Raw genomic sequence first — 26,196 nt, 5'->3', positions numbered from 1 at the left:
TATTAAGCTGCCAAAGCAGCCTACTTCAAAATTACCACCAAAAGTAGCACTAATATTTGCGATTTAGGTATTGAAAAAAATGCCTTGCAGTAATACACTACGCTTCGCCTGTGTAAGCAAAGCTGTTTATGGGGAAAGATCTAGTGCCCGGTTGCAACACGCTTGCTTATCGCAAGGGTAATAATCATGCACAAAAATATACGAGGCAGGCATATTTCATTTATTTTCTGATAAAACCATATCGAAGTTATGCATAATGACGAGCTTAAAGAAAAAATATCTCTTAGGTTTGCACAAGTAAAAAGTCTGTAAATAGAAAAATTGCTAATTAAAATTAACTCTGTCTGTTTGATTACTTTGCAGTCGCATTCTTTTCCATTGCCTTCGAGTCCGAGCTGCTTGACTCAGTTAAACTAGTGACTACAACATCACTTCCAGTAGTATTAGTTGCTTTCTTCTGCTTGCTGGCGGCCGCGGCTTCAACTCTCTGTTTAACCTCCGGATCGCCCATATCCTCTAGCGCCAGTTTATCCGACACCACTTTCAACACTTTCTCAGCCCTGCCCACTATGAGTTGGACTGCTTCCAGTTCCTCGTCTGAGGGGTAGATGCTGCTATGCTTGGATAACATGTGTCTGTCATCCCATGACTCCCAGGCGGCACTGTCGTTATTCAGTGAGGGTCCTGCAACGGCACTCAACAGTAATGGGACCAAAGCTATAGTACGAAGCAACAATGATACATTCTTCAAATGATATTCGAACATTTCTAACAGCAAAAGCTGAAGCGAATCCAGCTAAACTCCAGCTTATGGTCCGATTTTTATTTCAAGGACGTAAATTAAATTATTGTGAAATCAGAATTGACCCTGTAAGACATGACTCCTAATATCCAAGGGTGGTTGTGACGAGTAGCTGTGGAGTAAGTAAGGTGTGCTGTTTAGTTTTTTATTTCCCCCCGGCCCAGCTCCCACCTTTCAACCTTGGCCCCCTTTATTCCGTGGGGGAGAGAGATGTCATCTATTTTTCCGCAGCGGATGAGGAGGCGGATGACACTGGGACCCCTCCAAACATGATCAAAGCCGGATTTGAACCCAGGCGGCACCATTGTGTTAAAGGCTGCGCGTTTCACCCACTCAGCCACGGCTGCTCTTCTAACCCGCTCGGCTACGACTGCTGTGCTGTTTATTAAGTAGTATCAGAAATACCTGAAGTAGCTGGAACTCGGAAGTAGAGTTCCTGTTCCAGTCTGCGCATCTGCATCCTCATGTTGTGCTCCTCTGCCAGTCTCCGGTGCAACATCTCCCTCTGTTTCCTGCTCCTCTCTCTGTCCTCCATCAACTTCTTGTTACGGAAACCTAAGTAAAGAGAAGAACCTAAATAAATCCAAACAGCTTTTCTCTTACCTTCAGATTGAAAAGGTTTTATTGACCACAAGAATTGCAGAGCGTAATTTACCTTATTGAATACTTGAAAAGAAATCAACAGTCACACAGCGCAAAATAAAATTTGTCTCTAAAAAATCAACATGACTTGTACATGTACAAAAATATTTACTACGATCATTGACACTTATTGTCTCTGACCTGGCTTGATCTCCACCTCCAGTTGTGGGTTGACCTTCCTCTTGTACATGATGCGGTGTCTCCTTCCCTTCAGATGCATGTCTTTGGCATATGGGTCGTTGAACTTACAGTCGCACAATTTGCAGTTGAACTCTATCAATTTGTGCGTGTCTGGGTCTCTCAGTTCGTCAATGTACTCGCCTCCGATCGGCTCAGGGTCACACTCGTCCTAAAAAATAATAATAAAAAATCATACAACAAAGTCCAAAGGCTCTTCAAGAGTTACCCTTCCTTTACCAGTTTCCCATCCCCTTATAAATTATCGTAAAATGTTGGTTTCAACTTGGTTGTTCATACGGCAAATTGCTAAAAAAATTATTCCATTTTTTTCGCTCGTTCACGCGCAGACGTTCGACGCTCAAACTTCTCTGAAAAAAAGTCAACACCACCTGTATAAGCGTCTTCACTACATACATTGATACTTTAAAAAAAACTTCGTATTGCGTTCACATTTATCCGTGTGCAATTTATGAATGAAAATAATGGAAGCTCCTGTTTGTAACCGAATAGCCTATAATTTGTTGTCCTGTGGGCTGGAAAGGGTTTTTTTTACCTTCAGTAAGCCATCCTCCACATAAGTCGTGGTTGTCAGTGTCTCAACGTGCTTAGGTACCGCAGATGGAGATGAAATTTTGGACGATAACCTTGAAACAGAAACATTCAAAAGCTATTGACAAGTTTCGACAAAATCTTAGTTCTTTTTTTTCATAACTTTTTGGTAGTGGGCTTAAATTTAAAAATTTTGTCGAAACAAAAATTTATAAAATCAAATAAAATTACGCAACCAACTTCACAACTACTCTCTTACTCACTACTACAAAGAAATCAAAACTCAAACTGCGAGAAAATCAAAGTTCAGCCTGATCACAAAAATTCAACACGATCTATATAAGATCATTGAATACCCTTATTGACAAATCAAAAATAATTACCCTTTTAGAGTTGTCGACGCAGTGGTCGACTCTTTCTCGCTTCCTCCATACCCATATGATTTTCCCGCCGCATTATTCCTGCCAGTTCCCCCTTGATTAAAATCTGAACCACCTCCGAATCCTCCAGATCCGCCCGAACTGCCAAACCTTGCTCCCCCTGTATTATTTCTTCCCTGGTTCAGCTTATGCGTCACGACTGTTGGTTCTTCCCCCATAGCTGTTACTATCATTTCTTTAGCCGGAGGAATCGGTTTATTCATCTTCTGGTACAATTTCACGCATTTCACATGCTTTGCACCCCGTGCATGTGCATTGTAAGTGTCTGCACTTGTGCAGGTCACATCGCACAGCTCACAGTAGAATGTCTTCTGGCCTGGCTTTACATTTTGCACCTGCTGAGACGAAGACTGCAAGCCTGATTCCGAAACCACTCCAGCTCTGATTTGCTGTTCTTTCTTCTTGTGTTTCTGACCTTCCAGATGCTCCTGAATTAATTATATCTCCAAACATACATGAGAAAAAGAGAAATACAACCAATCAGTTTTCAAAACAGAGTTTCGGTTTGATGTCATCTTCTTTGACTACCAGAGAGTTCGGGTAGACAGAAATGTCTGGGCACATAAAATGGCAATACTTTTCTAATGGATGAAAAAAGGCAAAATTTGTTAATTTTTCCTTATTAACTTTTCTGGGGTTTAGAATGGCATTACCACAAAAATTAATTCACAACCACAACTTTAAAACAGTGAAAAAATTTTAAAGTAAAAGCATGTCGTAAAATCTGCCGACCAAAACTGCTGGATTTGAAATCTTGCTATGACCGAACTTAACCATGGTCAAAACCGGACGGCGTATCGACTAGCATACAAGTTTTAAAAATTTTAATCGTATCGACTAGCATAAAATCGAAACATTGTAATATTCAAATGTTGTCTAAATTAAAATTAGTGGATCTTGTTAACTATCCCCGATGAACAAGAACCAAATAATTCCCGCACTGGAGTTTAATCGATTAATTCCCCCCCCCCCCCCCCCCCACGTTCTCGTCCCCCCCCCCCCCAAATTTACTCTTTCTCCCCAGGCCATACCTTAATGGGAATAATTTAACGGTTAATCATATGCGAAACGAATCCCTCTTTTGCAAAATGGGGGGGGGGGGGGGGTAGCTAAAGAGATCCCAAAAACCATATATAAATCACAGTTTTTTCCTCATATTTTAATCACATTTTCCTCACATTTAAGAGTTCGTTTCAAGCCATTTCAAGTAGGGCAGATGTGGATATAGGATTGAGGTAGGAGGCCATTTTCAGGCGAAAAAACAGGCCAAAAATGGCGTTTAAAAGGATTTCTTTAAAAGGATTTCTTTAAGTAACTACCAAGGGAGGCCCTTTGGGTCGGCAGGGGTTCGAATCGTTGAGGGGGAGTGGGGTGGGTGAGTGTACGCTCCCCAACCCAGCCCCTCTCTAAATCTGCCCCTATGGGTCGGGGTATGACTGATCCAATTTGTGACAACGAACTTTCATTTTGCTGAATGATTTTAATTTCTGAGTGATTCTATTTTTATGTTTGTAATGCAAGTTTCAGTTTGAAAGGATTCTTTTTTGTTCGTTTTGTATTTCTGAGAAATTTAGCTATAGAAAATTATGCAAGTCGATACATTTTCATGTTTTCAAACTTTATGCTAGTCGAGCTTTATCTTTAGGCCAGTCGAGCGGTCACTCAAAACCTAAAGCTCAATGACATTGCCAATAAAGAAGGGGAGTTTTCCGGAAAAATGTTCATCTTGAATAGAAAAATCTTAGAAGTTACGTAAATGACAAATTTGCACATATCTCCGATTGGCAGTTAAGTTCAAATACTCCTCTAATTATTTTAATTAACATGTTTATTTGGCTGAATTTTTCCTGTGACCACAAGCATTTTTTGGGAGTTTACTTCTAAACGAGGTTTGCAACATGAGCTTACTTTTGAGCCTTTCTGACTTTTAGCAAGATCATGATACTTACTTTATATGTTTGGGGTCCCGCACAGCTAATTTTACACACATCACAGTAGTGCAACGGTCCTCTCGGAATATACTGCGACGAAGAACTGCCACCGCTGCCCTGAATCCCAACACTCCTGTCACCAGCACCGCTGCTAGCCCTCTGGTATCCACTTCCACTGCTACTGCCGCCACCTCCTCCAGAACTCTGGCTCTGATAACTTCCTGAAGACGAAGATCCAGACGTGATTCTGGAGCTACCTCCAACTTCACTAGAGTAAGCCCCACTTTTATCTGAGGGAACATAGCCCACTTTAGACGGGCTTCCGAATGTCGAAAAACTTCCGCTATTGTTGCCGGCATTATCCCGATTCGACGATGACGATGAGCTGTTCTTATATTCCGAAGAACTGTCGCCTCCTGTTAGGGTTTTGTTGTAAGACACAGGGTGACTATTCGAGCCAGTTACACTTCTTTTGTTCGAATAGCGACTGTTGTCACGCGATCCTGATTGGTAGTCTCTGGTGTAGGGTTTGTTGTACTTCTGGATACTACCGCTATTAGAGTTAAAAGTAGAAGATTTCGATGAGCTGCCTTCAGAGTAGTTAGTATAGGACTGATTGGAGGCGCTGCTGCCTGTGGCATTGAATCCTAATCAGCAATACAAACATAGCCAACAGACAGTTAGAAAAGAGTAGATGAACGCAAGGAACAGAAAAAAAAACGGACTGTTTTTTGTAAAAAAAACTTCAACTTCCGAAATTCAAGACATTTGACTCTCAATTTGACTCTATGAAGTTCACGAACAATTTATGATAACCACTTTTTGCTAAAATAAACCGAATTAGAGAAGACTGGATCACTTGGTAATATTTCGATTCAGCTCGAAATCTGCAAAATCAAATCCACTTTCAAAACTAGACATCGATCAACTTTTCGTGACCTTTACACTTTTGCTTTTCGTTAGTGAAGTTTACTTTTCATTTCACAAGGAAAATGAACTGCACTTAAAAGACATCAAAACTCAAGCCGCGAAAAATCAATTTTCAGAAACATTTTTTACGACCTATTTAACAGTATTCACAAGGTTCATGATTCTTATAAACAAAATCTATAGTGGAAAAATTTAACGCAAATTTACATTTTACCCTCTAAATTTTAAGGACCATTTTGCATAGTACTTAATTACATTTTTAACAAAACTTGTACATCGATCGACAGCGAATGATCTTAACTACATTCTCTGAAAGTCTTTTTGATTTGAAGCACTTAACAAATTATTCTAGTTTTTACTAATTGTATATACTTTTCCAAAGGTGAGAAAATATGGGGAAACAACAGAGCAGAGGAAAGTTGTCTCTCTCAACGATACAATTTTCTAAAATGTTTCATATTGCATGATCAACTTTTTCAACTCCACTTTTTCGAAAAAGTGTGCACTTCCATAGACAATTAGAAACAAATTGTGAAATCTAGCATTTTTAGACCTGTAATAAGGAAAGTGCTTCAAATCAAAAATTGAGACTATCAGAGAGTGTAGTTCAGATCATTCGCTGTCGATCGATGTACAATTTGTTAAAACTTTTGTTTTAAATGGTCCAGAAAATTTAGCATTTTAGAGATTAAAAACCTGAACTTTTGTTTAATTTTGTCCAAAAAAAATCAAAACACAAATTCCTTTTCTTATTCTCTGAAACTCCTGTTTAAGAGAACCATTTTGGACAACAGAAACCAAACTCAGAAACTAAACAATTTTTACATCGACCGGAGGCAACTCATTTAAGCTATCCTCCATGAAACGTTCATATTTTGTTTCAAAGACTTGCATCTGTTTTGTCAGGTTCTGAACATAGCAGTTTTGACCACATGCAGTAAATTTTCTCAAAAACATGAAATTTTAAAAACAACTAAATTAAGGGAAAATATTAGGCCAAAGTTTCTGCGCCGCAGGCAAAAATTTGAAAAAAAAAACATGCCAAAAAGCGTTTTTAGGTACTTTTAGGAAAATGTTTACCAAAAAATCGCATTTTCTCGGCGCGCGCTTCCCCCCTTAAAATTAATATATATTGGTGCCAAAGGCGCGTTTAAAAAAATTTTGGGTTCCGTCAGCTAAAAATGGATATCTCAAAATAGTTCGTAGGGGGGACCCTTTTGGTCGGCAGGGGGTCTAATCCCTGAGGGGGCGTCCGACCGCCCCCCCCAAATTGCGCCTCTGCCGAGCGATAACAAAGGCGACAAACTTAGGGTCGAAGTCCGTTGAGCCTAAAACAAAACTGTTCTCATAAAAAAAATTGATTAAATTTATAAGTTTTTACAACCCATCCAAATTGATACACAACCCCAAACCGATATTTTGCTCTTGAAATTACGCAAAATAAAATGACTGAGTCGATATAAAAAACACTGATATTGTTCGAACATTTACAAAAAAAAACGAAAAAAAAAAACTCATAATCAGACATCGTAAATTTACAAATTTGTGAAGTTTCAGTTATAGTAAAAACTGTTCAAGTTGGGTATGTCCAATAAAAACCCTACCAAAAAGGGCATTTAACAAAAACGGAAATTGAACCGACAGAAGCTATGACAAAAACCAGGAACCAAAAAAAAATCGAGAAATATTTCTTGAAAAGATAATTAAAACCTGAAACTGGCTTGAACTAATTACTAGCTAAGTGATAGTAGTTTTATTTGAAATTTCAAGCCAACTAGCGTGTACCGCACCTCCGGTGCTCCGAATTGTCTACAATTCAAAAACTATTCTTTGAGTGTACTCTGACAGCACCCAATTACAGGGTTCGTAATTAAAAATTTTGCAAAGTTTTTATACAAACTTTGAAGAACCATAAAATTATGTGAAGTTTTATATAAGTTTAAAATTTTAAATGAACTAAGAAACGTCACATCTGGGAAACTGAAAGCAAGTGAGCAGTCGCATTTGGACGCAAGATTTGCAACTCCTGAGAGTAACTTCAAATTTTGTAAAATTTTTCATTCGATTTTTTAATTCAAATTTTGAAAAACCATAAAAAATTGTGACAATTTTTTTCATATCTAAGTTAATATTGAATTAAGAAACGTCACATCTGGAAAATTGAAAGCAATTGAGCAGTCGCAATTGGACGCAAGATTTGCAACTCCTGAGAGTACCCTTACAGTACCCAACTACAACGTTGGGAAATTCAAACTTTGAGAAACTTCACCTTAATTTTTCTAAAAGAGGTATTTTCTTTGAAAACCAGAAAAAATTCACATTTCGAAAAAGCCAAAATTTGAGCAGTCTTTTTTGATGGCAATATTCGCAATCTTTGAAAGTACACAACTACAGGGTTGGGAATTTCACTTAAACGAATTATTTTGTAATTTGAGTTTTCTGTAAATTTCCAAAAAAAATCACAAAAATCGTCTTATCTCTTTAAAAATCGATTTGGACATTCTTAATTGGAGGCCGAATTTGCAACCCCTGAGATTACTCTGACAGCCCCCCAACAACAAATTAGGAATTTCAAACTTTGAAAAAAAATTAATTTTATTTTCATGAAGATTTTTTTGAAAAAATCACAAAAAAACGTCATATCTAGAAAACTGCAAGATTTTGAGCAGTCCTATACAGAGGCAAGATTCGCGACCCCCTGAGAGTACCCTCAAAGATTCCAATAACAGGATTGATATCTTCAAAGTTTTGGAACCTTTTAACATTTAGGTTTTTTTTTTTAATTTCGGAGAAAATCATAAAAAACGTCATATCTCGAAAACAACAAGGATTTGAGCAGTCATATTGGGAGGCAAAATTCGCAACTCCTGATAGTACCCTGATAGAGCCTCACTACAGAGATGAGAATTTGCGAAACTTTTTATATTTAAGTTTTCTGAAAAAATCTTAAAAAACGTCATATCTCGAAAACTACAAGAATTGGAGCAGTCCCCTGAGAGTACCCTGACAGAGCCTCACTACAAAGATGGTAATTTCAAGTTTTTGTGAAATTTTTTATCTAAGTTTTCTGAAAAAATTTGAAAAAAAAAACGTTATATCTCGAAAACTACAAGGATTTGAGCAGCCAAAATCAAAGGCAAGATTCGCAACCCCTGAGAGTACCTTCACAATATCCAACAACAGGATTGAGATGTTCAACATTTTGGAACTTTTTAAAATCCAAGTTTTTGAAAATGTTTTGAAAAAATCATAAAAACGTCATATCTCGAAAACTACAAGGATTTGAGAAGTGAGAATTGGAGGCAAGATTCGCAACCCCTGGAGTACCCTGACAGTACCCAACTACAGGGTTAGAATTTCAAAAATTGAGAAATTTTTAAAAATTAAATTTTCAGGAAATTTTTTGAAAAACCTCGAAAATTGCTTATCTCGTAAAGTAAAAGTATTTGGTTATTCATATATAGAGGCCAGAATCGCAAAACCTGGGAAAACTCTGACAATATCCTACTATTGGGTTGCTAATTTCAAACTTGATGGAAAAAGCCGGAATTTAAAGTGGAAAATTGAAAAAAAAAAAACCTTAGCCATTGCAATATACGATATATCTTAAACGTGAAAAAATTCATTTCTTAAACATGCAAAAATAATACGTTGAAAAAGCTTGGCGAGATAGTGAAGCCCGCATTTAAATATATAATAGATAAATAATAGAAAAAATTTAAAAATTAGGCGACGGGTAGAAAGACATAATCAAATTAATTTAAAAAGCAGGTATACAGACAGACAGACTTAATTTGGCCTCGAAAAAAAGTAGTGAAAAATTAATGAACTTGCCGAGTCGAGATTTTTCACCTAATTTGAAGCAAGATTTGAGCGGTTTTTTTTAGACAATTACGCTCAAAATCTTGCTTCAAAATGAGCGGTTTGAGCGGTTTTATCTAAAAAAAAACAGCGCAAGATTTGAGCGGTTTTTTTAGATAAACCGCTCAAATCTTGCGCGGTTTTTGAGCGTTTTTTTTTAGATTAACCGCTCAAAACCGTTCAAATCTTGCGCGGTTTTTGAGCGGTTTTTTTTAGATAAACCGTTCAAAAACCGCTCAAACCGCTCATTTTGAAGCAAGATTTTGAGCGTAATTGTCTAAAAAAACCGCTCAAATCTTGCGCGGTTTTTGAGTGGTTTTTTTTAGATAAACCGTTCAAAAACCGCTCATTTTGAAGCAAGATTTTGAGCGTAATTGTCTAGAAAAACCGCTCAAACCGTTCAAATCTTACATATTTTCCAGTGGTTATTTTGCTCGAGCATTTGAAAAAAGTCGCTCACATTGTTTTTGGTCAAGACATCGAAAAAAATATTGCTCTATTTGGGAACGGTTAAGCACTTTTTTTGAATTGTAGATAGTATTTCAACTGCATCTTAGCGTGGGTTGACCAAAAATGCTTATCCTACAATTTCCATAAATAAAAAAATGCTTGTCCTACAATTTTTTTACAGTTTCATAGACTCAGAAAATTGTAAAAAAAAAACTCTAGGAAGGCGTTTCTTCATATATAGAAACTGTAGAAAAAACATTTTTTCATATATGGAAATTGTAGGATAAACATTTTTTCATATATGGAAATTGTAGGATGAACATTTTTTCATAAACGAAAATTGTAAGACAACCATTTTTTCATACATGGAAACTGTAAGATAAGCATTTTTTGGAAACTCAAATGAGGCTCAATTAGCGTTTAAACTTACCCATAAGACGTGCAATCTCTGAACAGAGAAGAGAACCAACAGAAAAATCAGAGGGTTTTAGAGGTTGGAACCTCAAACTCTTCATTATCTGTAGGCAAATCTCCTCAACTCTTGAGAGAGCAAAAATTTCCTAAGCCTACTCCTAGATGAACCAAAACCATAATGGAGGAGTTGTCTCAAACGCCAAAAAACCTGTTTTCCTGATGGAAACATTCTCCAAGCATACATACTCCAGTTGTGATCCGCAAGTTCTGTCATCAGCATTAAATCATTTCCTATAAAAAACAAAATTTTACACGTGCGAGATAACAGAAAATATTCAACACATACGTAATTAATGTTCATTGATATGATTCTGATCCAAATTCAGAACTACTCGAATGCAAAAATATTAACTTTTAAGGCCACCATCGGAATCATATATGAGATTACTGGGTCAGATGTCAGCCAAGCGACGGCGCTCAGAAGCAGAATACTGCACTGATTTACAATGTAAAATAAGGCAGTAATGTGCTTCTCGGCGCCATCGATTGGCTGACTTCCGACCCAGTGATCTCATGTAAGATTCCGATAAACAAAATCTATAGTGGAAAAATTTAACGCAAAGTTACATTTTACCTTCTAAATTATATTTTTAACAAAACTTGTACATCGATCGACAGCGAATGATCTTGACTACACTCTCTGAAAGTCTTTTTGATTTGAACCACTTAGCAAATTATTCTAGTTTTTACTAATTGTATATACTTTTCTAAAGGTGAGAAAATATGGGGAAACAACAGAGCAGTGGAAAGTTGTCTCTCTCAACGATACAATTTTCTAAGTTAATATGTTTCATATTGCATGATCAACTTTTTCAACTCCACTTTTTCGAAAAAGTGTGCACTTCCATAAACAAATAGAAACAAATTGTGAAATCTAGCATTTTAAGACCTGTAATAAGGAAAGTGCTTCAAATCAAAAATTGAGACTATCAGAGAGCGTAGTTCAGATCATTCGCTGTCGATCGATGTACAATTTGTTAAAACTTTTGTTTAAAATGGTCCAGAAAAATTGGCATTTTAGAGATTAAAAACCTGAACTTTTGTTTAATTTTGTCCAAAAAAAATCAAAACACAAATTCCTTTTCTTATTCTCTGAAACTCCTGTTTAAGAGAACCATTTTGGACAACAGAAACCAAACTCAGAAACTAAACAATTTTTACATCGACCGGAGGCAACTCATTTAAGCTATCCTCCATGAAAATTTCATATTTTGTTTCAAAGACTTGCATCTGTTTTGTCAGGTTCTGAACATAGCAGTTTTGACCACATGCAATAAATTTTGTCAAAAACATGAAATTTTAAAAACAACTAAATTAAGGGAAAATATTAGGCCAAAGTTTCTGCGCCGCAGGCAAAATTTTGAAAAAAAACATGCCAAAAAACGTTTTTAGGTACTTTTAGGAAAATGTTTACCAAAAAATCGCGTTTTCTCGGCGCGCGCTTCCCCCCTTAAAATTAATATATATTGGTGCCAAAGGCGCGTTTAAAAAAATTTTGGGTTCCGTCAGCTAAAAATGGATATCTCAAAATAGTTCGAAGGGGGGACCCTTTGGGTCGGCAGGGGGTCTAATCCCTGAGGGGGCGTCCGACCTCCCCCCCTCCCCAAATTGCGCCTCTGCCGAGCGATAACAAAGGCGACAAACTTAGGGTCGAAGTCCGTTGAGCCTAAAACAAAACTGTTCTCATAAAAAAATTGATTAAATTTATAAGTTTTTACGACCCATCCAAAGTGATACACAACCCCAAACCGATATTTTGCCCTTAAAATTACGCAAAATGAAATGACTGAGTCGATATAAAAAAAACTGATATTGTTCGAACATTTACAAAAAAAACGAAAAAAAACTCATAATCAGACATCGTAAATTTACAAATTTGTGAAGTTTCAGTTATAGTAAAAACTGTTCAAGTTGGGTATGTCCAATAAAAACCCTACCAAAAATGGCATTTAACAAAAACGGAAATTGAACCGACAGAAGCTATGACAAAAACCAGGGACCAAAAAAAATCGACAAATATTTTTTGAAAAGATAATTAAAACCTGAAACCGGCTTGAACTAATTACTAGCTAAGTGATAGGAGTTTTATTTGAAATTTCAAGCCAACTAGCGTGTACCGCACCTCCGGTGCTTCGAATTTTCCACAAATCAAAAAACTATTCTTTGAGTGTACTCTGACAGCACCCAATTACAGGGTTCGTAATTAAAAATTTTGCAAAGTTTTTTATACAAACTTTGAAGAACCATAAAATTATGTGAAGTATTATATAAGTTTAAAATTTTAAATGAATTAAGAAACGTCACATCTGGGAAATTGAAAGCAAGTGAGCAGTCGCATTTGGACGCAACATTTACAACTCCTGAGAGTAACTTCAAATTTTGTAAAATTTTTCATTTGATTTTTTGAAGATATCAATCCTGTCATTGGAATCTTTGAGGGTACTCTCAGGGGGTCGCGAACCTTGCCTCTGTATAGGACTGCTCAAAATCATAAAGATTTTTTTGAAAAAATCACAAAAAACGTCAAATCTAGAAAACTGCCAGATTTTGAGCAGTCCTATACAGAGGCAAGGTTCGCGACCCCCTGAGAGTACCCTCAAAGATTCCAATGACAGGATTGATATCTTCAAAGTTTTGGAACCTTTGAACATTTAACTTTTTTTCGAAAAGTTCGGAGAAAATCATAAAAAGCGTCATATCTCGAAAACAACAAGGATTTGAGCAGTCATATTGGGAGGCAAAATTCGCAACTACTGATAGTACCCTGATAGAGCCTCACTACAGAGATGAGAATTTCAAGTTTTGCGAAACTTTTTATATTTAAGTTTTCTGAAAAAAAACTTAAAAAACGTCATATCTCGAAAACTACAAGAATTGGAGCAGTCCCCTGAGAGTACCCTGACAGAGCCTCACTACAAAGATGGTAATTTCAAGTTTTTGTGAAATTTTTCATCTAAGTTTTCTGAAAAAATTTGAAAAAAAAAAACGTTATATCTCGAAAACTACAAGGATTTGAGCAGCCAAAATCAAAGGCAAGATTCGCAACCCCTGAGAGTACCTTCACAATATCCAACAACAGGATTGAGATGTTCAACATTTTGGAACTTTTTAAAATCCAAGTTTTTGAAAATGTTTTGAAAAATCATAAAAACGTCATATCTCGAAAACTACAAGGATTTGAGAAGTGAGAATTGGAGGCAAGATTCGCAACCCCTGGAGTACCCTGACAGTACCCAACTACAGGGTTAGAATTTCAAAAATTGAGAAATTTTTAAAAATTAAATTTTCAGGAAATTTTTTGAAAAACCTCGAAAATTGCTTATCTCGTAAACTAAAAGTATTTGGTTATTCATATATAGAGGCCAGAATCGCAAAACCTGGGAAAACTCTGACAATATCCTACTATTGGGTTGCTAATTTCAAACTTGATGGAAAAAGCCGGAATTTAAAGTGGAAAATTGAAAAAAAAACCTTAGCCATTGCAATATACGATATATCTTAAACGTGAAAAAATTCATTTCTTAAACATGCAAAAATAATACGTTGAAAAAGCTTGGCGAGATAGTGAAGCCCGCATTTAAATATATAATAGATAATAGATAAAAAAAAGAAAAAATTTAAAATTAGGCGACGGGTAGACAGACAATCAAATTAATTAAAAAAGCAGGTATACAGACAGACAGACTTAATTTGGCCTCGAAAAAAAGTAGTGAAAAATTAACGACCTTATTGCGAAAAATTAATTGAAAAATTTTCTTAAGCATTGCAATATATGATATAGCTTAAACATGAAAAAATTCTTTCGTTAAACATGCAAAATTATTATGCTTAAACATGGGAGATAGCTGTCACTCGCATTTAAATATAGTATAGATAGATATAGATAGATAGATAGATAGATAGATAGATGACAATGTCAAATGAAAGATCCTTTAGCAGTGATCCTCTAGAAGTGAAGATCCTGCGGACAAAAATGTTTACGGGAAAAAAATCGAGTACCCGATTGCAATACCCTTGCTTATCGCAAGGGTAGAAAAAACACTCAAGAAAACACAACTTAATAAAAAAAATACAAAATGTTGTTGGGAATCATCTTCTTTTTGCGGAAAACACGTCCAGAAACACAATCGACCGCAATTAATGAAAATTCGATAAAAAATTAACAAGCGGCAAATGAGCCGACAAAACCTAAATAATTTCCAGTAGAACCGAAAATTTATTTGTGGACATGAAAAACTTTGAACTATAATTTCTATTTTAAGAATTTTAACATATTGTCCGATGTGCGAAAAAAAAACTAAAACAGCAAAATATACAAAGTCAATGCTAGTAAAATTTAAAACTGCAGGAGTAATTTATAACACTAAAAACAACTACATTGAAAACAGCGTACAAAAAAATCAATTCTACGATGTGGCAATTAAGCCAAAACATTAGCAGACAAACTATAGGCCGACAATTTTTTGGAAAGGAATATTCCCAGTTTGAAAAAAAAACAGTTCCAGGTCAGATTCGAATCCACGGCCTTTACCGTCCCAGGCGTTTAGAAGTTTGAATTCAGTATGCACCAAGATAATAGTGGGTTTAGTGATTCTGTTAAACAAGTTCCCGTTCGATAACGCTTGCCAATCGCAAATGTAAACAACAATTTATTTCTCAAAAACGTTTCAATTTAGGAGATTAACTTAGAAATGCCATAAAAAATTTGAAAAATTGTTTTTTGAAAATATTGCTTTCGGATAGCCAAAAGATGGAGGTGATAAGACAAAAAACAGAAGTGTCGCTCACAAAATTGTCGTCCCAAAATTACAAAATTTAGCAGAAAACGTTGCAAGAATCCTTGGAACTAAAACAATTGCAAACCCTTCCAGATAACTGTTTCTTCATCGTTTTGAGAATGTGAAAAAGAAGAAAAAAGACAGAAAAGAGTATGAACTCATGGAAACGGAAGAAAAACTCTCTGGGAAATCTGAATTAAATTCCATTTCCAAAATTAGAAGTCGATCACTTTTTCGTGTCCTTTACAATTATGCTGTTCGATATTGGAGATTGCCTTCCTTTTACCATAGGAAATGAAGTGAATTTAAAAAAATGATAATATGTCAAACCGCGAAAAAGTGAATTTGAGCCTGGACAAATTTTACTTTTCCCGAAAAAAAAACGAAATAATAATCATCTCAACCTATGTAAGATTACTCGCTGCGTTCATTACTCTTATAAACTTGAATCAATAACTTTTATATAATTTACACAATACAAAACATAGCCAAATGACTGTAGGAAAAAAGTAAAGAACTCAAGGAAACTGAAACAAAAACTGACTTGTTTTTTTTTTTTAATTTTTAACTATTGAATTTTGAAGAAAAAACTAGATGGCCTTAAAGCTCTTTGAATTTCTAGAACAATTTAAGATGGACATTTTCTGTTAAAATTAACCCAATTTGAGAAAACTGGATCAATAGGCAAAACTTTTATTCCACAGGGATATCTGATAATTAATTTCCATTTTCGAAATTAGAAATCGATCACGTTTTTCGCGACCTTTACACTTTTGCTGTTCGATAGTGGAGTTTGCCTTACTTTTAATAATGGAAATGCTCTGAACTTAAGTTTGAATTCTCAGAAAAAAAATATAAGCAAAAAAAAATCAGCAAGACCTATATAAGAGTCCTGACTACATTCGTTACTCTTAATCAGAAAAAAAAGAAAATTCATGAAATAAACCAAATTAAATCATAATTAACATATAAGGCGAGAACATTTGATAACATGAAAAAAAAGTCCAGAAACTCTGGGATTTATTTGCAAACCTGCAGCATATTTTCAAACACCCGATATTGTTCAAATCCTGACAGCTCTTAACTAAATCCGAAAATCTACGACCCGTTGCAGTGAACAAAAAGCTACGGCCATTCTATGAACGAAGTTCTTGACGGGGAAAAACTAATAATTATCTCAACAGTAAAAACAATTGTTTGTTGCAAGCGTAGCATAAGTTTAGCATTGCAAGCTAGCGAATAGAAAATGAAACGGAAAATGAGACTTGCAATACACTGAGAAGCCACTAAGCCAGCAATATTGGCTGAGCTGCCACTAGGCCAAAAATACGTTGGTAGGCACCCATTGAGCGGGAAAAAATTACAGGAGTAAACCAACAGCACTTGAAAAAGGCTTACAGGTGAAAAAAATCAGTGATTAGGAAACTAAACCGAATAAAGACGAGCAGACATCCCTTTTTGAAATCTCATCTGAATCTCCAAAAAAATTCTGTGAAGGTAAATCAAATTTTCCGTAAGAAAATTTTAAAAGAAAACCAGCCTGAATTCATCAATTGTGTCGTATTGAAACGATTTCATTCGTGATTGAATTGCAAAACATATTTCCAAAAATCTGTCACAACACCTGCAAAAATGTTGTGCTAATTTAGCAAAGAGTCGTAAATTAAATTTAAAAAGCCGATGAAATTTCGTCTTCATTTTACAATGTAATGAGTTCATAAAAATATTGAAAAATCATATTACTATCTGAGAGCAATAAAATCACCTTGAGCAAAAAAAGGATTGAAGCAATCTACTTAGTTACACAGCAGCTGCGCACCTATATTGCTTGAATATAATTGAAAAAATAAAATTGAATACAAAAAATATGAAAAAATTATCTGAGAAAAAAAACAAGTGACCATTGTGACTAGAATCTTGCGTGAAGTCTAAAGGCTAAAAGAAGTCTTGTTCTTTTTCTCAACTTTTTCGAGCAAAACACTGGAATCTGCTTTGCTGAAAAACAAACCAATTGCTCCAGTTATTAAACAAGTGACTTCATCTCTCCTAAACTTGAACACTCGAAATGGAGTTGTTCAACCGGTCCTAAATATTATCAAGTGAAATTATATAGACGCAGTCACCAGCGGATTTAGGGGGTCCCCTTAAGTATTCGACCTCCTTTTACTATTTTAAGATTTCCATTTTTGGTGACGGACCCTAAAATTTTTCTAAAATATATACTAATTTTGAGGGGGGAGCGCGCTGAAAAAACGCAACTTTTTGTTCGAAATTTGCCTAAACATGCCTTTTTGGCCTGTTTTTTCAAAAATTTGCCTCCTGCGCAGTACCCTTAAAGATTCCAATGACAGGATTGATATCTTCAAAGTTTTGGAACCTTTGAACATTTAACTTTTTTTTGAAACGTTCGGAGAAAATCATAAAAAATGTCATATCTCGAAAACAATAAGGATTTGAGCAGTCATATTGGGAGGCAAAATTCGCAACTCCTGATAGTACCCTGATAGAGCCTCACTACAGAGATGAGAATTTCAAGTTTTGCGAAACTTTTTATATTTAAGTTTTCTGAAAAAATCTTAAAAAACGTCATATCTCGAAAACTACAAGAATTGGAGCAGTCCCCTGAGAGTACCCTGACAGAGCCTCACAACAGAGATGGTAATTTCAAGTTTTTGTGAAATTTTTTATCTAAGTTTTCTGAAAAAATTAAAAAAAAAAAACGTTATATCTCGAAAACTACAAGGATTTGAGCAGCCAAAATCAAAGGCAAGATTCGCAACCCCTGAGAGTACCTTCACAATATCCAACAACAGGATTGAGATGTGCAACATTTTGGAACTTTTTAAAATCCAAGTTTTTGAAAATGTTTTGAAAAAATCATAAAAACCTCATATCTCGAAAACTACAAAGATTTGAGAAGTAAGAATTGGAGGCAAGATTCGCAACCACTGGAGTACCCTGACAGTACCCAACTACAGGGTTAGAATTTCAAAAATTGAGAAACTTTTAAAAATTAATTTTCATGAAATTTTTTGAAAAACCTCGAAAATTGCTTATCTCGTAAACAATGTATTTCGTTATTCATATATAGAGGCCAGAATCGCAAAACCTGAGAAAACTCTGACAATATCCTACTATTGGGTTGCTAATTTCAAACTTGATGGAAAAAGCCGGAATTTAAAGTGGAAAATTGAAAAAAAAACCTTAGCCATTGCAATATACGATATATCTTAAACGTGAAAAAATTCATTTCTTAAGCATGCAAAAATAATACGTTGAAAAAGCTTGGCGAGATAGTGAAGCCCGCATTTAAATATAGAATAGATAATAGATAAAAAGAAAAAATTTAAAATTAGGCGACGGGTAGACAGACATAATCAAATTAATTTAAAAAGCAGGTATACAGACAGACAGACTTAATTTGGCCTCGAAAAAAAGTAGTGAAAAATTAATGACCTTATTGCGAAAAATTAATTGAAAAATTTTCTTAAGCATTGCAATATATGATATAGCTTAAACATGAAAAAATTCTTTCGCTTAACATGCAAAATTATTATGCTTAAACATGGGAGATAGCTGTCACTCGCATTTAAATATAGTATAGATAGATATAGATAGTTAGATAGATAGATGACAATGTCAAATGAAAGATCCTTTAGCAGTGATCCTCTAGAAGTGAAGATCCTGTGGACAAAAATGTTTACGGGAAAAAATTCGAGTACCCGATTGCAATACCCTTGCTTATCGCAAGGGTAGAAAAAACACTCAAGAAAACACAACTTAATAAAAAAAATACAAAATGTTGTTGGGAATCATTTTCTTTTTGCGGAAAACACGTCCCGAAACACAATCGACCGCAATTAATGAAAATTCGATAAAAAATTAACAAGCGGCAAATGAGCCGACGAAACCTAAATAATTTCCAGTAGAACCGAAAATTTATTTGTGGACATGAAAAACTTTGAACTATAATTTCTATTCTAAGAATTTTAACATATTGTCCGATGTGCAAAAAAAAACTAAAACAGCAAAATATACAAAGTCAATGCTAGTAAAATTTAAAACTGCAGGAGTAATTTAAAACACTAAAAACAACTACATTGAAAACAGCGTACAAAAAAATCTATTCTACGATGTGGCAATTAAGCCAAAACATAAGCAGACAAACTAAAGGCCGACAATTTTTTGGAAAGGAATATTCCCAGTTTGAAAAAAAAACAGTTCCAGGTCAGATTCGAATCCACGGCCTTTACCGTCCCAGGCGTTTAGAAGTTTGAATTCAGTATGCACCAAGATAATAGTGGGTTTAGTGATTCTGTTAAACAAGTTCCCGTTCGATAACGCTTGCCAATCGCAAATGTAAACAACAATTTATTTCTCAAAAAAGTTTCAATTTAGGAGATTAACTTAGAAATGCCATAAAAAATTTGAAAAATTCTTTTTTGAAAATATTGCTTTCGGATAGCCAAAAGATGGAGGTGATAAGACAAAAAACAGAAGTGTCGCTCACAAAATTGTCGTCCCAAAATTACAAAATTTAGCAGAAAACGTTGCAAGAATCCTTGGAACTAAAACAATTGCAAACCCTTCCAGATAACTGCTTCTTCATCGTTTTGAGAATGTGAAAAAGAAGAAAAAAGACAGAAAAGAGTATGAACTCATGGAAACGGAAGAAAAACTCTCTGGGAAATCTGAATTAAATTCCATTTCCAAAATTAGAAGCCGATCACTTTTTCGTGTCCTTTACAATTATGCTGTTCGATATTGGAGTTTGCCTTCCTTTTACCATAGGAAATGAAGTGAATTAAAAAAAATGATAATATGTCAAACCGCGAAAAAGTGAATTTGAGCCTGGACAAATTTTACTTTTCCCGAAAAAAAAACGAAATAATAATCATCTCAACCTATGTAAGATTACTCACTGCGTTCATTACTCTTATAAACTTGAATCAATAACTTTTATATAATTTACACAATACAAAACATAGCCAAATGACTGTAGGAAAAGAGTAAAGAACTCAAGGAAACTGAAACAAAAACTGACTTGTTTTTTTTTTTAATTTTTAACTATTGAATTTCGAAGAAAAAACTAGATGGCCTTAAAGCTCTTTGAATTTCTAGAACAATTTAAGATGGACATTTTCTGTTAAAATTAACCCAATTTGAGAAAACTGGATCAATAGGCAAAACTTTTATTCCACAGGGATATCTGATAATTAATTTCCATTTTCGAAATTAGAAATCGATCACATTTTTCGCGACCTTTACACTTTTGCTGTTCGATAGTGGAGTTTGCCTTACTTTTAATAAAGGAAATGCTCTGAACTTAAGTTTGAATTCTCTGAAAAAAAAATTTAAGGACTTTTTCTTAAAAAAAATATAAGCAAAAAAAATCAGCAAGACCTATATAAGAGTCCTGACTACAATCGTTACTCTTAATCAGAAAAAAAAAATCATGAAATACACCAAATTAAATCATAATTAACATATAAGGCGAGAACATTTGAAAACATGAAAAAAAAAATCCAGAAACTTTGGGATTTATTTGCAAACCTGCAGCATATTTTCAAACACCCGATATTGTTCAAATCCTGACAGCTCTAAACTAAATCCGAAAATCTACGACCCGTTGCAGTGAACAAAAAGCTACGGCCATTCTATGAACGAAGTTCTTGACGGGGGAAAAACTAATAATTATCTCAACAGTAAAAACAATTGTTTGTTGCAAGCGTAGCATAAGTTTAGCATTGCAAGCTAGCGAATAGAAAATGAAACGGAAAATGAGACTTGCAATACACTGAGAAGCCACTAAGCCAGCAATATTGGCTGAGCTGCCACTAGGCCAAAAATACGTTGGTAGGCACCCATTGAGCGGGAAAAAATTACAGGAGTAAACCAACAGCACTTGAAAAAGGCTTACAGGTGAAAAAAATCAGTGATTAGGAAACTAAACCGAATAAAGACGAGCAGACATCCCTTTTTGAAATCTCATCTGAATCTCCAAAAAAATTCTGTGAAGGTAAATCAAATTTTCCGTAAGAAAATTTTAAAAGAAAACCAGCATGAATTCATCAATTGTGTCGTATTGAAACGATTTCATTCGTGATTGAATTGCAAAACATATTTCCAAAAATCTGTCACAACACCTGCAAAAATGTTGTGCTAATTTAGCAAAGAGTCGTAAATTAAATTTAAAAAGCCGATGAAATTTCGTCTTCATTTTACAATGTAATGAGTTCATAAAAATATTGAAAAATCATATTACTATCTGAGAGCAATAAAATCACCTTGAGCAAAAAAAGGATTGAAGCAATCTACTTAGTTACACAGCAGCTGCGCACCTATATTGCTTGAATATAATTGAAAAAATAAAATTGAATACAAAAAATATGAAAAAATTATCTGAGAAAAAAAACAAGTGACCATTGTGACTAGAATCTTGCGTGAAGTCTAAAGGCTAAAAGAAGTCTTGTTCTTTTTCTCAACTTTTTCGAGCAAAACACTGGAATCTGCTTTGCTGAAAAACAAACCAATTGCTCCAGTTATTAAACAAGTGACTTCATCTCTCCTAAACTTGAACACTCGAAATGGAGTTGTTCAACCGGTCCTAAATATTATCAAGTGAAATTATATAGACGCAGTCACCAGCGGATTTAGGGGGTCCCCTTAAGTATTCGACCTCCTTTTACTATTTTAAGATTTCCATTTTTGGTGACGGACCCTAAAATTTTTCTAAAATATATACTAATTTTGAGGGGGGAGCGCGCTGAAAAAACGCAACTTTTTGTTCGAAATTTGCCTAAACATGCCTTTTTGGCCTGTTTTTTCAAAATTTTGCCTCCTGCGCAGAAAATTTGGTCAAAATGGGGTCATTATAGTGATTTAGGAGCGCTCAAAAATCAATTTGGTCGACTTTAACAAAAAGGTCGATAAAAATTTCGAAATCTTTTGAAAATCCGCCCCCCCCCCTTGAGAAAATCCTAGATACGCCCATGGACACAGTTGAATTAAGCGGATTCGGTTAACGGTTTAACCATCCACGTGTTTTTTATGGGTACTAACATACCTGCTGATTGAGTGGTACTGGCTGTTGTTTGTCTACTGCCAACACTACTCTGCGTGTGGGGGGTTATAACGGCAGTCGGTGCTTTATAGCCGGCGACAGCTGCGGCATTCATCTGTTGTTGAAAGGTAGCCATGTACGCCGCATAACTCTGCGGGTTAGCCGCCGCTGCTGCCATCATAGACGCCGCGTTAAACGCCTGATACGGGTTGTAAACCCCGGCAACGGTAGGATTTAAACTAAACCCCGGAACACCCGCGGCTGCAGCGAAAGGGGAAACCATAGATGCTTGAGGGGATTGTTGCTGGCTAGCGCCAGGCATCAAGCCAGCTGCAGTCATATTGTTTGTTGTTGCGGGCGTCCCGGTAGTTCCTGGAACACCAGGGAACGCGCCGCCCATGAAAAAATTCATTTTCACAAATTTCTTGACCTTCTTTTTCAGCTTAAGATTTAGAAGTCTTCCAAACAGCTAGAGCTTAAAAAATTAACAATATCAGATAGAGAAATTATTTGAAATTAAATTTTGGAAAATAACAGAAATTACCAACTTCTAGAAAGCTGACAAAGTCAAATTTGTGACAGAATTAAGACGCTATTCTTTCTTTTATGATCAAGGTAAGGATTTTGCTGAAGTCTGAATACCCAATATCGATGAATGAGTTCAAATAGCGTCAGATTATCAAATAAATTTTGGATAGCACTGAAGGATCGTTTGTTAAAGGAAGTCAGATTTCATCTGAAAAATAGGATTTCGAGTTACCAGGCAAAACAATTATGCACACTTCGTGTGTCAAAAATCAGGTTCAATTAACAGAAAGTTAAAGAACTCAAGTTTTGCCCGAGACATTTCGCCGCCTTATCTTCTTCGACAGTCGAAGGGAATCCTTCAAAATATTTGGAATGTTAGGTGTGCGTAGGTCCTTCGAAGACTTGGACATTGGATACCCTGATACACGAGATCTCGATCAGAACTTCGTTTTATATCATTTAACGTTTAATTTTGCTGGCTAATGAAGTTTTGATATCAAGATCTGATTATTACCAATTTGGGCAGTTAAATTAGAATCGACCTACTAACAGACAAACTGTCAAACCAATCCTTCTACGTGTTAAGCTCTCACTATTAGATATCTCACTACTCATGAGCTTGTCTGTTAACCTATTTGACTGAAATTTATTCAGCAAATGCTAATGAATTGATCATTTACTAGAGGGTGGCTTAAAAAACAGGCACTCTTACTGTATAGCAAATTAACATCACAATTTAGAGCATGGGAAATTCTCTTAATCAGAAAATAAGAGATTTAGTTCTCGGAAAATTTCTCCTCAAATTTCCAAAAAAAAATCAGACGGCTATACAGCATGGACGACCTCTTTAAGTGTTAATTTCATTTTTCCTGCCCAATAACTAAGTAATCAATACACCTGAAAACTATCATCATATAAATCTGTGACATTATTGTACATTTAAGCGCACACAGACGTCAAATAAGCACCCTAGAAACGGTTGATGAATCATCGGAAAAGTTATGATGATGGTATGGATTCTGTAATCATGAACAGTGAACAGTTTAGCATACAACTCGAGACACTAGAATATGCGGGAGAAAGTTAAACGCCATGCATGTCAACTTGAGAAGGAAAGGTTATTACAACAACAGCAGAAGCAAATCACAAGAGAAAATAGCAATGAAAGAAGGCAAATAACTGCAGGAAAGGAATCACTAACTAACTATTCAAAAACTTGATGAACAAATATGATTTCAAAGTGTTTCTCAATTAAAAAAAGAATCGTTACTGCAACATTATTCAAGATGCATATACTTTTTCTCAAATTTATCTAGCGCTTTTAAAGAAAATTCATTAATCTACAGCGCATTAGGCGTGATTTTGGAAAACAATACCATAAAATAATTTTAAAAATAAGTTTAATAACTTGGATCAACTAGAAGTAGTTATCGGAGGCAGTGAAACTTAATCATCTCCGCACCTCAAAACATGTTCTTTCATCTGGATAGCCTTGGAAAATTTAGTACCACAGCCTACACAAATAAACCTTTGATGGTCATTGAACAGATGAGACCTCAAACTCTTCAAAGTTAGGAAATGTTCCACGCAAAATCTACATCTGAACGGGAACCCTGAAGTCGATTTATTATCACAATTTGTACACCCCATTTCTTTGTGTTTCTCGGGCGAACTGACGATCGACTCTGTATCCGAATCTGAATTTAACTCTCGAAGAGCCGACGAGTTGGCTCTTGCCAGTTCCTCCGACCTCAGTTGTCGGTCGTCCGTTTTCTGTCTAGAAGTCATATGTTTAGCATTCGTCGTTTTACTAGTATTTGCATTTCTTTCACCGACAGGTTTAAAACTTTTCGGCAAATGTTGCCCCACTCTATCTAAGCTGACACCTTGTGACGATGCATCGGGTTCAACGCTGCTTTTCCGTACAAATGCTTTCTGACGTCCGCTTACATGTTCTTCAACTCTTTCATCTTCACCAGAAATTGGCTCTCTGTTTTCGGCTTGATTGGGATCGTTGGAAAGATTCGGCTCTGACAAACTCCGAGAAAACAAGTTCTCACATAGTTCAAATCTACTAACTTTAAGAGGCAACTCCTGATTCGAAGCATCACTCGAACATTCATTTTCAGGCTCATCTCTTACAATAGTTTGCCCTGTCCGCGTTTTCGCCTTCAATCCAGATTCGAGTGAACTTTTACCTAACTGATTAACTTCACTGTATGGTCTTTTTGATTTTCTTACATTCGATAGTTTACCGGTTTTAGTTGAATCAGTGCCCAATTTAAGCCGTGCACCAAAACCACCTTGAACTATACTGACACCGGGAAAAAGATCGATGTTTTCTTTGACCTCATTTAAATTCATAATTAGCGAATGGCTTTCACAAATTGGAAACTTGACAATATCTTCGGTCATTGAGCTGACTTTTAGACAAAACTCGCCTTTGAAAGGGTCCACTTTTATTATGTAGAGACAGGTATAATCCGAATTTTTCTTCGCTCCTGATTTCAAATTGCAAGGGATGTATCGCGCCAGTTCAATTGTACACTTATTGTATTTTTTCGTCAACTGGTCTGTAACCAAAACTTGTGGATACATTTTGGGGTTTTTTGGAAACATACTCCAGCTTACAGACGGTTGTAAAACATTTTTTAGAGTCTTTTTTGAATTTGAAACCTTGGATTTAAATGATTTTTGGTTCTTAAACTCATCTGAACTAGCTGAGCTTTTAAACTCGGTTGCGTCATTCGGAAGCGGTGTGCGAAGTTTTTCAGGGTATTTTTTCCTGGCTACTTTCGAGCAGTTCGACTCGGGTACCTTAGGCGGAAACTCGACTGAATTTACCGCGTCTACATCAAACAAACCGCTCACTACTGAGCAAACCTCCGCTTTGACGTTATCGCCCAGATGAAAGGGTTTCAAAATCAGTTCGCCAGATTTCGGAGCAGCTTTCATCGGTCGTACTTTTTCGCAAGCTTTTGATTCAAATCGTGATGACGATTGATTCAAAATTTCATCGGTTGAGATTGAAAATTTCTTTACACCAGACGAAAAAATCTCACCCATGCTTGAATTTGAGTCTTTTTTGACCTCTACTAACTTCGAAATTAATTGTGAGCCTACTCCTGTGCCAACTACCCGATCATTCAGAGTAATGGGACTAGTTTGCGTCGAGATACAGCTATTTTTCAGATTTCTAGGCGATACTCTCTTATTATTTGGCTCCGCAAAATCCGCTGTCACCATAGTAAGATTTCCCGCAAAATTTTTCTTGTTTGCATATACACTTTCTCGACTCACTTTACTTAAACTGTTCGAACCTGAAGTACTTGGAACGTTTTCTTGTCGCGGGTTCTTAGAACTATACTGCGATGCAATTGCAATTTCGGTTGTTTGAATTCGCTGGTCCAAACTTTCATTTTGATTTGTTTGAATTGATAAAGAGCCAGAAACTCCATTTTCAGAGGTTGAGTTAGGCTCTTGTTTAACTTGCACCTTATGTGGATCCGGCAACTCGTCAATAATTACGTCATTTAAAAGCGAAGGAGACAACTCGTCGTCGGGCAGA

General features: G+C 35.7%; 2 protein-coding genes across 3 annotated transcripts in view; one reads left to right on the top strand and one right to left on the bottom strand.

Annotated features, from left to right (window-relative positions):
* The window catches only part of LOC134852108 (zinc finger RNA-binding protein-like), a 34,616-nt gene extending 11,284 nt beyond the window's left edge, over window positions 1-23,332 (bottom strand). Inside the window, exons 1-8 of one of the 2 annotated variants that reach the window (XM_063868391.1) lie at window positions 22,649-23,332; window positions 22,104-22,575; window positions 4,563-5,191; window positions 2,557-3,041; window positions 2,178-2,268; window positions 1,586-1,793; window positions 1,208-1,357; window positions 357-684 (exon numbers count right to left, since the gene is read on the bottom strand). In XM_063868391.1, coding sequence (XP_063724461.1) covers window positions 357-684; window positions 1,208-1,357; window positions 1,586-1,793; window positions 2,178-2,268; window positions 2,557-3,041; window positions 4,563-5,191; window positions 22,104-22,512 — 2,300 coding nt within the window. In that variant the 5' untranslated portion in view covers window positions 22,513-22,575; window positions 22,649-23,332. Of the gene's footprint in view, window positions 1-356; window positions 685-1,207; window positions 1,358-1,585; window positions 1,794-2,177; window positions 2,269-2,556; window positions 3,042-4,562; window positions 5,192-22,103 lie in introns of both variants that reach the window. The other variant, XM_063868392.1, reaches the window with a different exon arrangement.
* Window positions 1-26,196, top strand: part of LOC134850944 (centrosomal protein of 164 kDa-like) — a 556,693-nt gene that overhangs the window by 177,588 nt on the left and 352,909 nt on the right. The window lies entirely within an intron of this gene.

The sequence above is a fragment of the Symsagittifera roscoffensis genome, chromosome 7 (genome assembly GCF_963678635.1).
Source record: "Symsagittifera roscoffensis chromosome 7, txSymRosc1.1, whole genome shotgun sequence".
Classification (NCBI taxonomy): domain Eukaryota; kingdom Metazoa; phylum Xenacoelomorpha; order Acoela; family Convolutidae; genus Symsagittifera; species Symsagittifera roscoffensis.
This window is presented reverse-complemented; position numbering and strand designations above follow the sequence as displayed.